Source organism: Onychomys torridus, chromosome 4, assembly GCF_903995425.1.
Source record: "Onychomys torridus chromosome 4, mOncTor1.1, whole genome shotgun sequence".
Lineage (NCBI taxonomy): Eukaryota > Metazoa > Chordata > Mammalia > Rodentia > Cricetidae > Onychomys > Onychomys torridus.
Genome location: NC_050446.1, coordinates 66,184,331 through 66,200,350, shown reverse-complemented (window position 1 = coordinate 66,200,350; position 16,020 = coordinate 66,184,331). Strand labels below are relative to the sequence as shown.

General features: G+C 52.3%; 1 protein-coding gene across 1 annotated transcript in view; it reads left to right on the top strand.

Annotated features, from left to right (window-relative positions):
* Window positions 1-2,883: 2,883 nt before the first annotated feature.
* Window positions 2,884-16,020, top strand: part of Alx4 (ALX homeobox 4) — a 38,395-nt gene continuing 25,258 nt past the window's right edge. Inside the window, exon 1 of the mRNA XM_036185564.1 lies at window positions 2,884-3,448. Coding sequence (XP_036041457.1) covers window positions 3,019-3,448 — 430 coding nt within the window. The 5' untranslated portion in view covers window positions 2,884-3,018. The remainder of the gene's footprint in view (window positions 3,449-16,020) is intronic.

Below are 16,020 nucleotides of genomic sequence, written 5' to 3'. Positions count from 1 at the left end.
TCCTTGCTCTCAGCCCTCCGCCTCCTAAGCCAGGAAGTGGATCGCAGGAGTGGGAAGACGGCACTCAGCATCTGGATGCCTGAGGGCAGCTTCTAGGCTCCAGGGACTGCAGTCACTCCTACTTACTTGAAACTCCTGGACAAAAAAATGAGTCTTTACACCCCGGGGAACTGCATGCCGATTTCATTCATTCGTTCAACACACGGTTTATGAGGATTTGTGCTGTGCCAAAATCTGTGGTGTGCAAGAAAGGCCTGGTCCCTGTTTTAAGAGAACTTACTGTTCTGGGGCTGGAGTAGAGAGAGAGGGAAATACAGCCCAGAAGAGGCAGTGATGCTATTAATTTTTGACACTTGATTTTGGAAGAGGACCCGAGCAAGCAACTAGTTGTCCTGGACTAAAGGAAATCCTGGGCTCCTAGGCTGCCGCTGTGCTGGCATGCTGGATGGAATAGAGTGATGAGAGTTCTTCAGCCTCCCGCCTCCCCCCACACACACTCTAATACTCTTCAGGAAGCACCAACTACTTGAGCTATGGGCACAAAGAGTGGTCAACCACCCCTGAGGTCTGGAATGGTAAGGAGGCCGGTGGGTGTATAAAACTTGGATGAGAGGGCATGGGGTTCAGGGACGAGCTCCAAATCATGAGTCAGACAAAAGCACAGGGGTGATAAGAGATGAACCACTTCCTGTCCTGAGATGCCCAGGTGGAAGGGCTCCAGAAGCTCTAGGATGGAAGGAAACTTTGACCAAACAGGAACATTCAGGGCACGTTTATCCACCCCTTTGCCATCTGAGACCGAACAATGATTTGGATTGAGGGACTCAGTCTACCCATAGCAAAATAGGTATGCTAAGACAAGCATGTGAGGCCAAACTGATGTGGCTTCTGGCAAAATAGACATTCGATAAACATGAGACTCTCTGGTGGTTAAGATCTGTTGGAGAGAGAGAGAGAGAGGCAGACACAGGTTTCTGACCAGCCGTGGGGGGATGGGTGCCATAGTGGTCCAGTGCCCCTGGCTCTGAGGAATATCTTTATTAACGAGCACTTCAAGGTAAGCCAGCGATGAAAACCAGATGTGGGATCGTGCAGTCTGCATCAAGTAAGGACCAGAGATAACAAGGGATAGGGTGGAGTTGAGAGCAAGGGTAGATGGAGTTGGAGGTAGATGCAAGTCTTCTATACTTTTTCTCTGGGTGCTTCAAGTGCAAAGAGTAGGCATCCATCCCGTCCTTGGGTTCAGAGCATTCAGGGTTTCCCCACCCCAGCTTGTTCCAGACTCCCCTTGAGGCAAGTCTTCCATCCTCAGACTTCTGCAGTTTAAGGGGGATGCTCTAAAGAATCTGAGCTTTTCTGTAGCTGGAAGGCAGTTAACTTTTGAGGTCTCCACTGTTGACATTTGCTTCAGCTTCCCAAGTCTATGGAAACTGTTCCTGCATGGACTCTGAGGTGGACATGTGAACTTCTCAGTGGTCCTTCCCACTGTGTGGTGTTGACCTGTGTCTGCGCCTCTCTGAGGTGCAGACCGGAAAATAAGAGCATCCAATCTCTGCTGGTTATGAGGTGCAACCAATGCTCAGTCCAGCCCAGGAGCTTGACAGGCTGTGAAAGTTCCTTCCCCTTGTTATACACAGGTCCAGGTGTCCACATAAATCCACGCCATGGGTGTGGTTATGCACGCCTGTCATCCCTGCACTCTGGGGGAAGAAACAGGATCCTGAGTTCCAGGCCAGCCTGAACTAACCAGTGAGACCCTGTTTCAAAATCAACAAAATTTGAGCCTTTTGTTTTACGATGGGGGTAGTGGGTGGGCACAGTGAAGAGAGAAATACTGATTTCACTCAACAGATGACAGAGACAATGTATCCTGCAAGAATGGGCGGGAAGGATGTCTCTTAAGGCCCTACCCTCAACCTGACTTTGAGGACCACACCCCACCCACACCCACCTTGGCCAATAAGAGGCTGGAGGGCTGGGAGCCTAGGTGCTCTGCTCTAGAAGCCAGGTTAGTGTAGGGTCCCTCGACCTCACAGCAACCGATCCCAGAACCCTTACAGGGCGGGGAAATAGTTAAGAAGTAAAAAGTGGCGTCTCCGGACCACTATGAGATCTGTTGTGTGTGAATTACTGAGAAGAATCGGGGATAGGGAAGCGGGAATGGGGAGGCGGGATTGAAAACCCAGGCTAAGGTTCCGGCAGGCAGGCCCCTGGCTGTGCCGCCAAGTTCACCAAGAAGCATTCAAAAGATTCGCCAGACCAGCGGCTCATCTGACTCCGAAAGTCAAAAACCTCTTACAGTTCTTTTTAACCTGTCAATAAAATTTTCATTCCCCTTACTCTAGGCCCTAGATGAGACCGCTCGTCAATTCTCATCCCAGCTTCGGAAGCCCTGGGGGTCGCTGCACCTCCCCACCCTAGCCTAAAATCCAAAGGCCCTGAGGCTTCTCCAGGTCGAATAGCCTCTAGCCAGTGAGTGGCATCCCTAGTGAGTGAGAAGGAGGGGCTGGAGAGGGAGGAAGGAGTTCTGGGAGAGGAGGAGAGGAAGGAGGGGAGCAGGAAGGAGCGAGTCAAGGGGGGAAAATCACTTTTTTTTTTTTTCTGCTTCAAAACCTTAAGAGGGTTCGGGAGATCTGGTAAACTTTGTGAAGCATCCGAATCTTTTTACAGCTCTTGGTTCTTTCTCTGGGCCAGCTGTGCGGAGCGAGGTGGGGGTGGAGAAAGAGAGGGGAGAGAGGGGAGAGAGAGAAAGAGGAGAGCGAGAGAGAGGGGGGGGAGAGGAAAAGAAAGGGAGAGGAGAGAGAGAGAGAGAGAGAGAGAGAGAGAGAGAGAGAGAGAGAGAGAGAGAGAGAGAGAGAGAGAGAGAGGTGGAGGGAGGAGAGAGAGGCAGCCAGCAGGCCGAGCGCGGAGCACTGCTACCTCCTCCTCCTCCTCGCCTCCCCAACTCCCAGCCAAGGCGCGCGGTGGCGTCCTCGCGCCCTCGCCGGCGCCCCCGCCCGTCGCCCGCGCAGGCCAGGCATGAACGCTGAGACTTGCGTCTCTTACTGCGAGTCGCCGGCCGCTGCCATGGACGCCTATTACAGCCCGGTGCCGCAGAGCCGGGAAGGTTCGTCGCCTTTTAGGGGATTCCCAGGAGGCGACAAGTTCGGTACAACTTTTCTGTCGGCCGCTGCCAAAGGACAGGGATTCGGGGACGCCAAGAACCGGGCCCGCTACGGCGCCGGGCAGCAGGACCTGGCGGCACCGCTGGAGAGCAGTGCCGGGGCGCGGGGCTCCTTTAACAAGTTCCAGCCGCAGCCACCCACTCCGCAGCCGCCGCCTGCTCCGCCCGCGCCGCCGGCGCATCTCTACTTGCAGCGGGGCGCCTGCAAAACACCCCCGGACGGCAGCCTCAAGCTTCAGGAAAGCAGCAGTGGCCACAACGCGGCCTTGCAGGTCCCCTGCTATGGTGAGTGCACGTGCGGGACACCGGGCCCGGGGACCCTGGGGTCGGCGGCTTCGCTATTCCCAAACCCGCCGGGCTGGCGGGAGGCTGGAGGTGGAGGCTGGAGGAACTCCGGGTCTGCCCCGAGGCTCGAGCGCTTCGAGGACATCCCCGCGTCCTGCTGCGTCTCCAGCCCGGGCCCGGGCTCGAGCGCTGTGGCTTTTCCACGGGCTTTGGCGTCGCTTCCTGGGTTTCTCCTCTGCTCACCCTAACGGTCTCGCTTTGTGCTGTCCCTCGGGGCCGGATTTGAAGCGGATGCTTCGTCCGGGTTCCCGGCGGGAGGCTGCTAGAAGTTTCTCCCGCTGCTTTGGGCGAGCGGTTCCGGAGCCGCTGAGGCCTGGCTTCCCCGCCGCTGGCAGCCTCCCCGCACCGTGCCGCAGGTAAGAAGCCGCAGGTGTCGAGCGCTCCGGGAAGTCCTGGGCGCAGTCCCCGTGCCTTCGCTAGAAGCCACCGCACCGCGTCGCATGTGACGCTCGTGCGGGTCTGGGTCCAGAGAACCTGGCGCATCAGAAAACCTGAATCCCGGTCCGGGGTGGGGAGCGCGGATCGCGTAGGGGGCCGCGGCCAGCGGGTCTGGGACGTCTGAAAGTAGCGGCATCGGAAAAACACGGTTTAGGAGCTATTGAGTGGGAAAGCAGTAAGTCTGAGATACAGCCAGCACAGGACTGTGGAAAGAAGGAAGAATCCGAGCCCTGGTTTGACCCCACAAGGAACCTGATCAAGATGGCCTAAATGACCTCCAAGCCCCCTTGAACATGGCTGCAGGGTTCAGGCCTGAGTCCTCCGTGTTCCGCTACCACTGAGGACGCCGCAGCAGCTGATCAAATGAGTTAGGAAACCAAACCATCCAAACCCCTAAAGCTTTCTTTTCCCACAGCATCCGAATTAGGAAACCCCAAACTCAAAGAAGGGAGAAAGGACCTTCTCCCCGGGCCTTTGTCTTTAGGCTAGGCCCTAGTGAGATGGGCTGGTACTTGAAAGACCAATGACTCTGGCTGCCTCGGCCCAGGTATATAGAAGCACTAATCCTGGGGACAGAGGTGAGACACGGTTGAGGTCTTGGTGGACAGAATACTCTTCAGGAACACAGCCCAAGCTCTTAGTACGAACTGCGTGCCCACATTCCCTCATTTTGAGCTCAATCACAGACAGGACTGGAACAAGCTTTTGGGGGACTCTGGACATACCCATTTACGTAAACTTGAATTCTACACACACACACACACACACACACTTCATTATTGGCCAGCATAGTCACAAATCAAATGCATACACTCATGTGGCTTCAAAAAGCTACCACCTTCAAACTGGCAGGGCGGGGCTGAAAGCAGATCCCCACCTCTGCCACCTTCTCTGTCCACCTTTCGATGGAATGACACCAGGCACCACACAGGTGCTCCCTCCATGCCCAGCTCCAGAACCCAGGCCCTGTCCCTTGTGACTCCCAGGTGAGAGCAGACAGCAGACTCGGGGACTCGCAGAAGTGCACTGTACAAAGTGCACCGTGCAAAAACGGGCTCAGTTGATTTCTCCCCCAGTTGCACTGCGTTTTCATCGTTTAAAGACATCCATTAGTGTGGCCTCTGAGGAGGCTGAGACACCAGGCAAGAAGAGTCACACTGCTCTCAGGCTCCTGGTGAGAAAGACGCCCATAGGCCCCCAGGGTAAAGAAAGAGGCTAGGCCCCTGCCTGTCCTGTGGAGGTCTTCAGGACCGACTGGCCATTATATCACCAGCATTAGCCATTATGGCCAAGGAAAGGAACAGCCACTTGACCTGGAACTGCCCCTAACCCACAGAGTGACCCCAGAGTGAGTAATTCTACCAAATTCCTATTTCCTAGCTGATACCGGGGCAGTAAAGGCGAGGTCGTAAATGCTGGACCCCTCCCCCATACAACCTTCCTGCGATACAGTCCCCTTCATTTCCATGTTGCTGGGACCCCCAATTCTGAGGCCAAGGCAAGCTCCTGCCCTTGCTGGGACAAAGTCACAAAGGGCAGGCTGGAAGGAAAGACAGCTGGAACCTCCCAAGACCCAGTCACATCGGAGTCTGAAATGGAGGCACTCCTCTAGGAAACAACCAAGGAGGGCCAAATCACTCACTGTCCCTGTCCCCTCTCAGAGACAGGGCTCTCTGTCCCAAAGGAGAGTTCAGATCCATGAGGCCCATTGAGTCCAAGACGTAGACACTGTGGCACTGAGAAGCAGAGACTAGAGTCTCTGCTCTCCTTTCAGAAGGAATGGGGAGAAGGTCTGTGGAGCTGGGGGTCTAATCTGCCAGCAAGCTGGGAAACCAAGACACGTATTGACAACAATTCTCTAACATCGTTATAGTGTACTCAAAGCTGGGAGGTTGGGGCTCCAGGAAAAGTCCTGAGATGTTCTCAGGAATTTGGCAAAAGGAGGATGGACTTGGGAATAGGCCTTGCTTTGGTGGCTGTGGATCCCCAGCCCAGGCCGATCAGTCTCCGCAACTTTCTGCTGGTTATAGAAGTCCAGACCCCCAGAGTAGTTCCGAGTGGAGGGGAGCGTCCGAGACCTCAGCCTCGGTATTACTTTGAGGTCCCTTGGGAGGAAGGTGCAGGCCAGGGGGCTGGCTAACACCAAGCTGAGAGTGTGCAGGCCCGAGTCTCCCGAGACTCCTGAACTGGAGGTAAGGGAAATCCCCGTGTGGCTTCAGGCGTCCTTACAGAGTTCCGGACCTCAGATTCCTTACCTTTACTAAAAAGGCAAAGTTCAGAGTGACTCTGCTGTCTATTGCGAGCACAGGGTCATTCGCGGCTTTATGAAAGGACCCCACAGCGGAGTCCTCGCCCACTGCGATGTAGACCCCACCAGGCTCCCGGCGGACCTTCCGCCAGGGCGGCACGGCGAGACCGGCTCGCCAGGGTGGAGACCCGCCGTGGTTGTGCGATGCTAGGAGACACCGGGACTGGGGCGGTCAGCTCCGCAATCCTCCCGCAGCCTCGCGCAGCCTTGCCGGTACCTCTGAGGGTGCGGCTCCACTGGGAACAGCCTGCCACCTCCTCTTTCGCTTTCGATTCGGTGCACGCAGGTTTTCGTTGAAAGCAATTTGGGACCGCCACAGCCAATGCGGAATGCAGAGCCCTCGGCGCCCAGGTCCCCCGGCGCTCTGGCCTGGCTCAAGTCCGCGTGGCGCCACCGAGGGACATGTTCTGATTTTTTGAATTAGACGAAATGTTAAACTCTGGAGGTATTTCTCTACCTCCCCGTCCCCAGTACAGACACAATCCACACAAGGTGATTCTTACTTGATTTAGTCAAGGAATCGGGATCTTTTGTAAATCCTCCTCCCGAAAAAGTGGAGAATGGGGACGTAAGGGGCCCGGAGAGCAGCCTTAAGTAGCCCCCAAGCCATTCCGAGAGGATTAAGAGTCTCTTGGTGAAGGCAGAGATCCCCTGCCAGTTTTAGGGGGAAGGCTGGGAAAGAATAGCTTTGAATTTTTAACTTTGTTCGTTTCCATAGCCCCCAGCCTGCTCCAACAATCCGGCCCCAAAGATAAGTCCTTAACCAGAGAAACAGAAGGCTTGTATTAAAAGTCTAACATTATTTTGAAATCAATGGGCTTGACATACATTTTTCTTTAATTTACACATAAATTGAAGGTTCAACGTCTTAAATAGAAAAGTCGGGAAAATGGTTGGGAACTTGCTCAAGTCACGGTCCTATATGTGTTGAATATGCGCACGAAAAATTTCGAGGGGAAAAAAAACTTTTGTGAATCAAGGCAATTTCAGGAAAAAATTCGAAGCACCGGGGACCCCATCTTGCTTCTCAGGGCAGTATGTCAAGGATGACCTTGTAACTCCCGGACGTTTGCGCTGCCATGACCCTAACAGGAGGCTACTAGCCGCTTAGCTAGAACCTCTCTAAGGCTCTCCTGAAGCCATCAAAGCCTTCAAGTTGCCCCTGGACGCGGAGGAAAACAAATTATAACACCCTGTACTAAATCTTGCTAACATCCTGGAAGGCTTTGGTTTCCAGCGGCAAACGGATAGATTTTTCTGGAAAGTGCCTTGATTCAGGTTGTGGGCGGGTTTCTTCTGGAAGCTGCGCACAGAGCAGTTGTACAGTTGCTTCTGTAGTAGGCTGGAAAAACCGAAACGGAAAAACCTCTGTAGCAACTGAGAGGGAGGAGAGGTTGGCGTCCGGTGCGTTTGACCCGGGTTGGGGCTTGTCTGCTGGCCCTTTGGACCTCGGGGTGCTGGAGGCAGCAGGCAGGGACAGAACAGGAAAGCTAACTGCCTGAGCCACCCGCGGCTTTCCTGGCCTGGGACACGACACACGCGAAGGTCGCGCTCCCATAGCACGGCCACAAGAGCACTGATACACAGGTAGGGTGAGTGGGAAAGTAAGTACTTAGAAGAAAAAAAAAAAGAAAGAAAGAAAAAGAAAATTCTGGAAAGGAGATCTTGGGCCCCTGGTGCTCCAGCGTCCTCAGTCCCGAAACTTGTTTCCTCAGGAAGCCGGAGAACTTAAGCGCAGTCACGGGTTTGGGTAGGACGGACCGCTCACTCGGTCTTGTGGCCAAATATCGGCTTCAGGGTGCCACTGGCGTTTCCCTGACAACTGTGGACTGTGCAGTCCCCTCAGTGAGGAGTTAAGGGTGGTTATCAGACCGGGAAACCACACCAGTGCTTGGACCCCGGCTACAGCTAAGTGACGATTCCCTCCAACGAATTCAGAGTGGAAGCCAATGGTGACTCCGTGTCTAAGCTCTACGACCCACCAGCTCAGCACCACTAGACAAGTGGGAATTGGTCCTTCTTCCAAACAGGGCCCCTTGGGAGAAGGACCGTGCACCCTCGCTCTAGTCGGCTAGCGGTTCCAGCCACAGTCCTTAGCCACGGTTTCTTCTGTGAGACCAGTTACCAATGACCCCCAGGGACCACACTACTCTGCTATAATTGTGTGAATGAGTGACACCCACATCGCCATTAATGGGGCTTCTGTTAGTTAATCTTTTAGAGGTGTGGAGTAGCCTGGGGCGGCAACCCTGAGCCACTGGGAAACAGGACGCCCCGGAAAAAATTCTTGAAAAATTAAGTCTGGCTCAGATGCCTCCTGTGCCTTCAGGACGGTGCTTCAGGTACTCCAACCGCATTAGATTCTTCCTCTTTGTCCCCAGCACATTCTGTAACCTACAACTCCTCTCCACATCTCACCCACTTCCAACCTCCAGCACCAAGGAAGAGAAAGAGCCTGAGGGGGGAAAAAGTTAAACCCGAGCTCAGATAATTGCAAAAGGTTGTTCAGAGGGGCGAGAGGCAGGCAGCTGGGTTGTATAGCAACCTGGGCAGCCTCTGCTTCAGTTTCTACTTGAGAAGGCAGCCGGCAGAATCGCAGGCAGGGTGCTCTTGGAGAAGAGTAATCACTGGAGATACCTTGAGGATGAGAGGTGCCACTGCCTGCCGCGATGCTTATCTTTCCTTGTGCTTAGGGACCTCACAGTTAATAACTAACTAAGGTCCCGGTACTGGCGCCACGTTGGGAATAGAGGGAAGCCGCTGCACATTGGATTCTCAAAGCGGATTCTCTGGGGGGGAAGATTCTCGTCCTGAATCGGGAGCCTGCGCGAGCTTTCTACAAGACTGGTTTCGCGACCCTGAGCGCGATCTATGCGATCCAGAAGAGTCAGGAGTCCGCGGAGGGTTTGAGTCCGTGAGCAAACTGATCTCCAAGGTCTCTATTCCCTGCATGGCCTTAGAGGAAGTCCTCTCCACTCCTGACTTCTGTGAGGGTGCTAGTCCGGTTTCCCCTCCTCTGCTTTCCCACTACTACAGGGTTTTGTCTAGGAGGGATAGATAACAGTGGGCGAGCTGACAGTCCTTAGAAGGTGGGGCTTGGTGAGAGGTCTGGGCTCCTCACTGGGGTTTAAATATGAGGAAGGGTAAGCTACTGTTCTTTGGTGCTCACATGGCACCAGACTTAAGCCAAGGATGCATTAATTCTGGCATCTCCCTGAACTGATGTTCCATTTGCATTCTGTGTCTCTGTACTTTCCAACTGCCTACCAAGAGCAATAAGGGCTTGGTAAACTAAGAGAGTGTGGGCATTCTGTAGGAGCCTAATCCCTTCTGTTGCATATCCTGGAGCTTGTAAGGATGAATGAAGAATTGGTGTTTTATTCAGAAGCAGAAGGCTGGGTGCATCTGTGAAAATATGCCAGGTTCTCTCTCTCTCTCTCTCTCTCTCTCTCTCTCTCTCTCTCTCTCTCTCTCTCTCTCTGTGTGTGTGTGTGTGTGTGTGTGTGTGTGTGTGTGTGTCTGTGTCTGTGTGTGTCTGTGTCTGTGTCTGTGTGTCTATGTGAGCTGGCATGCATCCCATCCATAGTTGACTCGGTCCTCTTCCTCCTCCTGAGTGAGTCAGGTTATAATTGTGTGTATCAATTGTTATCACTTCTGTATGAAAAAATGCACATGAGTGGGGCCATTTTGTTACCCCAGCATGGGAACCTATGTACTTACATGTGCACAAGAGTAACTGTGTGTGGCTCTGAAAGCTCCTCCTAGCCTGTGTACAACCAAACCTCAGAGGGTTGTGCCCAAGGGAGGCTAAGCGTCTGAGTGTCTCTGGCTCCAAGCCTCTCTTCTTCTGGCTGCCTATTGCAGCTTCCCAGGGACTGACTCATAGGCTAGCAGAGTCTCCAGGTGGCAGGTCTCCAGCAAGCCCTGGAGGTCCAGATTAGGTCCATCCAGCCCACCTGCAGTGCAGTGGACTTGTCCCCGTCTCTAGGTCCTGGGATGTCCATTTTGCCCTGTGTGGCAAGCTCTCCTGGCACCATCCTGATGTAGTTTTCAGACCACCTTTAGTAGATGAGTAAGGATCCCAGGAGATAAGGGGCCCCAACCCAGGTTGTAGGGAAGACAGGAACCCCTCTTACCATTGAATGGAGAGGCAGCAGGATCTGGAGACAATCTGGTTGGATCACCTGTTCTTGCATGGAGGTATGGAAGCCACATTGCATGGGTACCCCGAGGCCAAGGATCCACCTCTCCCTCTCTCACATGACTGCCTACCCAGTGCTGAGGACCTTGGTGATGCCCAAGAACCATTGTCCCCCAACACAGACTTAAGTGGGTCCTGATATCCCTATGGGGTCCTGCCCTGTGTTAGAAGGAATGGCAGTCCTCTACTGGCCCAATGTCCTGTTTCACAGACTGGGACGTAGGATGCCTGATTCCACTGACTCATCAAACTGCCTGTCACTGAGCCAGGCCCTGGGAGGCCTGAGAAGTGCTGGACCCTGCCTCTGCTTTCAGGTCCAGAGGCAGACAAGCAACCTCCAGTTCCTCCTACCTGGCACCAGTGCTGGGCTGGGGAAGCTTCCATCGGGCTGGCTCACAAACTGCAATGGGAAAGGGGCCCCAGCGATTAGAGCTTGTCAGAAGCCACCTCCCTCCCTACCTGGGCTCCCTCCTCCAATAAGAGGAGGGTGCTAAGGAATATGAAGACCCTTGTCAACTCTTCCCCCCTGTCTATGCAGATCAAGAGGTCTGGGTGCAGGTACTGAATCAGCAAGTCCTTGATCTTTAAGAAGGGACTCGGCCTCATGACAGCCAAGACAAGCATGTGCACACTTCAGAGGCACAGGTCTCCATATCTGAAACCCTTTTATGGAATCTGATGGTTTTAGAAGACATAGTTCAGGTCCTGGGGCTAAGCCTCAAGGACCTGCCTCTCTGCTCACTGTATTGTACTCAAGGGAAGGTGTGGCCACCTGCTATTGGGAGAGTATTTAGCAGGCCTTCCTTGTCTGGCCCTTCATTTTCCCTCCTGCAGGACAGGTCAATAATGGCACAAAGAGAGGCCACTGTAGTTGGCTGTAACACAGGCCAGCTCTGTTCCAGGCAATGCCCTGAGTGCTTCCTGTGTTCTGTTTCATCGCAACCCCTTTATGATGCTGTGATCAGTAAACTCACCAGAGACCTGGTAGACAACGAGGAACGTGTGCAGGCTGGGGCAGATGGACAGAAACAAATGAGTTCCTGGTAGCCCCAAGACTAAGAACCTCCAAAGCATCCTTTCCTAGATGAACCCGATTATACTTAAAGTTACTCCAGCTCTCTCCCAGATGGTGTGGGAACGAGTGATGGGGTGTATTTCAAAATGGCTCCCAAAGAGGTCTTCATACCCTGTCTAGGGATGCCAGATCAAGGCTGGGGTTTGGCACCTGGTAGGGTAGTGTTCTAGGCCTGACTTGGACTTCAAGCATGGCTTCTTCACCTGTACCTGGTGAGAACAGCATGGCACAAGTGCCTAACAACTGGTGGGTATTACTTTCTGAAGTGCTGATCAAGTTGGAAGAGCTGAGAATAATCAGGAGAACAGAGCCATGGGAAAGTGTCTTTCCTCCAGGAGATATGGAACCGTGTGAGGCTCTGTCTATGCTGTTTCAAATTATTTTTCCAGACCTGAAACGACCTGGGATACACAGTAGGTGCTTACTCAGTGTTTGCTGATAAGTGAGTGATATGGGTGTGTGAACATTTTAGAAGCACTGTGACTTTCCCCTCCTCTTTTCTTCCTCTGTGGAGGTGGGGTCGCAGCCAGCTATGTGGACCTCTTTCATCCTGTGGAAAATGATTTCATTCTGTGAGGAGCTTGCGGTTCAAGAACAGGGGGGTCTCGGGGAGACAAGCCATTTGTTTTTGCAGAATTGTGGCAGTTTGGAGGAGTTCCCTCTATCCCCAGCTATCCCCCTTTGGGCTCACCTCCAAGGCCACAGGCCTGGTGTCCAGCTGCCATGTCTGCCGGAGCTGGCTGGAATCAGGCTGGTGTTCTCCCTCTCCCGGACCTCCTTAGACCTTGCCTGCAGTTAGTGTGAGCCCCTGCCTGACTGTAGGGCCACTCAGAGTGCAGATGATCCTCCCTGGGACCTATCTATTCATCTCACCTCCTTGAGATTCTGAGACTCTCCTAGCCAGGGATGTTGCTCTCTGTTCCCACCCGCTCTGCACCTGGATTCTGCTTGAGTCACCTACTGCGGGCTAGGCTCTCTCCCAGCATTTCTGTTCCCTGTTGCCCCCAGAATTTGTGTGGGCATGCTCCCCCCACCCCCCATCCTGGAAATAAATGTAAACACTCAGGGGTAACTTCCACTAGTCCAGACTTCTAGGTCCTTTGGGGAGAATATGGACAGAGACAGAGCAGGGCAGGGCTCCAGTCTCCCTCACTAAAGCGGGAACAGACTGATGTGAGGTTGTGGCCAGGGTCCTGGGTAGGTTTCTTCCCATTAACAGACCCTGTCTGTGTACAGCATCCTAGCCAGGCATGTTCCAGGGTCTGGCTATGAATGAGCTGATTCCTGTCCTCTCAGCCACTAGCCTTACCAGGATGAGCCACATGAGGAATCCCCAGAGAGGTGGCAGTGGGCTAGGGCTTCCTATGGACATCTGAAATAGACCTCAAAGGCTAATTTGGAGCCAGTCAGCAGAAGGAGCAGGATACGGCCCTCTGCCATCAGGAAACTGCCTGAATCAGGGGTCTGAGTTAGCAAAGGTCTGAGTGTGGCCAGGATGGCTGCGGGGAAGTGGAGCCCTAGGATTGGCAGGGGCCAGCTGTGAGGACTGTCACTGGAGCTTAGGGGACCCCCTAGAAGTTGCTGGGGGGCTGTGAAGGCAAGCCCCCTGATGAATGCTCTTAGTGTTGCTTGGTATGACTTTTAAAAACAATTTCAAAAACTCCAGCCATCAGGGAGATGGTGTTTGTTTGTTTTCTTAATGGTAGTAACATGAACATACATGGTAGGAATCTGAGTGTGGTGATGACTCAAGCCTGTAATCCTGGCACGTGAGAGGCTGAGGCATGAGGTTTGCTATGAGGAGGAGATGAGGTTGGGCTACATCGGTTCTATCACAGGACTGTACAGTACAAAACCTGCCCTCACTTTACAGATCCTGTGCAGGTGAGTTCTAGGACAGTCTGAACTACAGTAACAGATCCTTACACACACACACACACACACACACACACACACACACACACACACACAGAGAGAGAGAGAGAGAGAGAGAGAGAGAGAGAGAGAGTTATATATAACATAAAATTATTTTAACCTCTTTAAGTACACAATTCAGTGTCATTAAACACATGGAAAATGTGGTATAAAGTCTTCTCTATTTCCAGAACTTTCCCATCACCTTAAATAGAACCTAAGCCTGTTAAACAAAAGCTCACACCCTCTTTCCTCTGGCCCTGGGTAGCCTTCACTCTGCTCTCTGTCTCTGTGGATTTCCCCTACTCTCATTTAAATTTGTGTTTTGGTACCTGGCTATCCATAGACGTTCTTAGCCATCTGTGTGACTTCAATACCTATTCCAGATCCTTCTCCAATTTTTGAATCTGTTTGTTTGAGTGTTTTTGTGGTTAAGTGGAAGGACGTATTATTATTTGTGTCAGTAGGTATTGAACCCAGGGTCCCATGTGCGTATCCTACCTCTGAGCCACACTCAGAGCCATAGAAGAACCTTTAAGTATTTTGGATAATAATCTCTCATCGAAAAAGATGGTTTATAAGTGTCACAAAGCCTCTCCTCCTGTGGCCATCTTTGCCTCTCTGGATGCTGTCCTACGATAAACATTTTTCATTTTAATAAAGTCTGAATTATATTCTCCCCGTTTGTCACCCAGTTTTCTGGTGTCTCATCTACATTGATGGCTCCTGTGCCATGAATTCCTATTGCCTTCTGCTGCCATTTGGACTCAGGTCAGGTCTTTGATCCGTTTTGTGTCAGTCTTTGGGTCCAACATGAATGGGCACTAGTTGCATCTGTGTGTGGGCTTTTGGTTCCCGGCATCGGGAAGAGAAGGCAGCTGCCTTTCCACGGAGTAGTCTCGAGACGCTGCTTCAGAATTGCTCACCTGGGCACCTGACAGCTTCCCTCTTAGATTTCTCTTCTCTTGTGTTGGTCTATTCCATCTGTCTGTCCCCAGCAGGGCTTTCTCATGTGAAGTTCAGGATAATAGAGTGCACAGGGAAACCCATAGGTCACTCTGTCTCTTTTCTTGCTTTCAGGTCAGTGATTGGCCAGCCACAGAGAGTCAACGCAGGGACACATTTGTTTCTCAGGAACCAGAGCTGACAAGGGAGGCCAGAGGGGACAGCTGCAGGCCAGGGTTCCAGAAGTGACCCCCCCAAATCCTGGTATTTGGGGGTCCTTAGGTTCAGTTAACTCTAATAAGGATGTAACCTCATGTCATTAGCCACATGTCCGAAACCTTCCCACTGTGTGCTGAGAGGATCCCCAGGAAGGAAGCCTGTGACCCGCCCCCTGCAGTCTCCATGCTGTCAGATCTCTTGTGTAACATTTATTCCCAAAAGAGGTACTTGCATGACTGTCCCTGCCCAGGCATCAGTGTGTGAGTCCACCAGGCCTCGGGCTCCAAGCCCTGGGCCCCAGAAGAAGAGGCTCCCTTGCCTAAGCATCAGCCCAAATGATCAGTCACAGTCTGCGGGGCCTCATCTGCAGGAAGGTAGCATGCACAATTTCTAAAACCTATTCTATTTGTGTGTGTGTGTGTGTGTGTGTGTGTGTGCATTTGTGTAGGATGTGTATGTGAGAGTGCACATGCCACAGTATGTGTATGGATGTCAGGTGTTTTGCATACATATATGTGTGATGTGTGTTGACATGTGTACAGGTGCTCATGCATGTGTGTTGCCCAAAGTTGATGTCAGATGCCTTCTTAATTGCTCCTTACTCTATTGATTGAGGCAGGGTCTCTTGCTCCCCAGTTCCAGCTAGTCCAGCTAGTTAGCTTGCCTGGGAAACCAGCTATCATGGTCTGCAGTCCTGTCTACCCAGCTTTTGCATGGGTTCTAGGGACCGACTCAGGTCGTGACGTCTGTCAAGCAAGGGCTTTATCCATTTAAACACCTCCCTCATGAGATTTCTTTGAAATCAAATATCAAATGGTCTTTTCTAGACCTCAGAAAATTAAATAGCAACTTTTGCAATGGATTTAGCCATGACTTCCTCCTTCCCGTCCAAGAGAGAAAAGGTCTTTCCACCACGCCTGTTTGTCAGAGATTCTATGCCTTAGGACAACCACACTTTAGAAAGGAAGCTGGCCACCAGTGAGAGAAGCAGTCTCTTTCTAAACTGATATGGCTCCTCCAAAGGGCAGAAATGCAGCTACACCAGAGTCCGTCATTCTACAGGTGTTTAAAGACAGCCACAGGGCAGGGAGAGGCCAGCGAGACTGGTAAGGTATCTTCCTTGCCCAGGGTAAGGGATCTATCTAAGGAAGGAAGCTGCCAGGAATATATATAACACAAAGTGTATGTAATGAAAGGAATGGACATTCAATGCCTGGCTTTTATGACAGTTTCAAATGTTCCAAAAATTTGCAGTGGTCATGAATGTTTCACCTGTCAGAGGACCCACTATACAGATATGAAATGAGCTCTGACTAAAGAGGACCCTGGGATCCACATTGCACAGAGGTTTATGATCCATGCATGTCCTGGCAGCTGGAGCTGAAAAGATTTGGACAGAAGAGAAGAGGCAC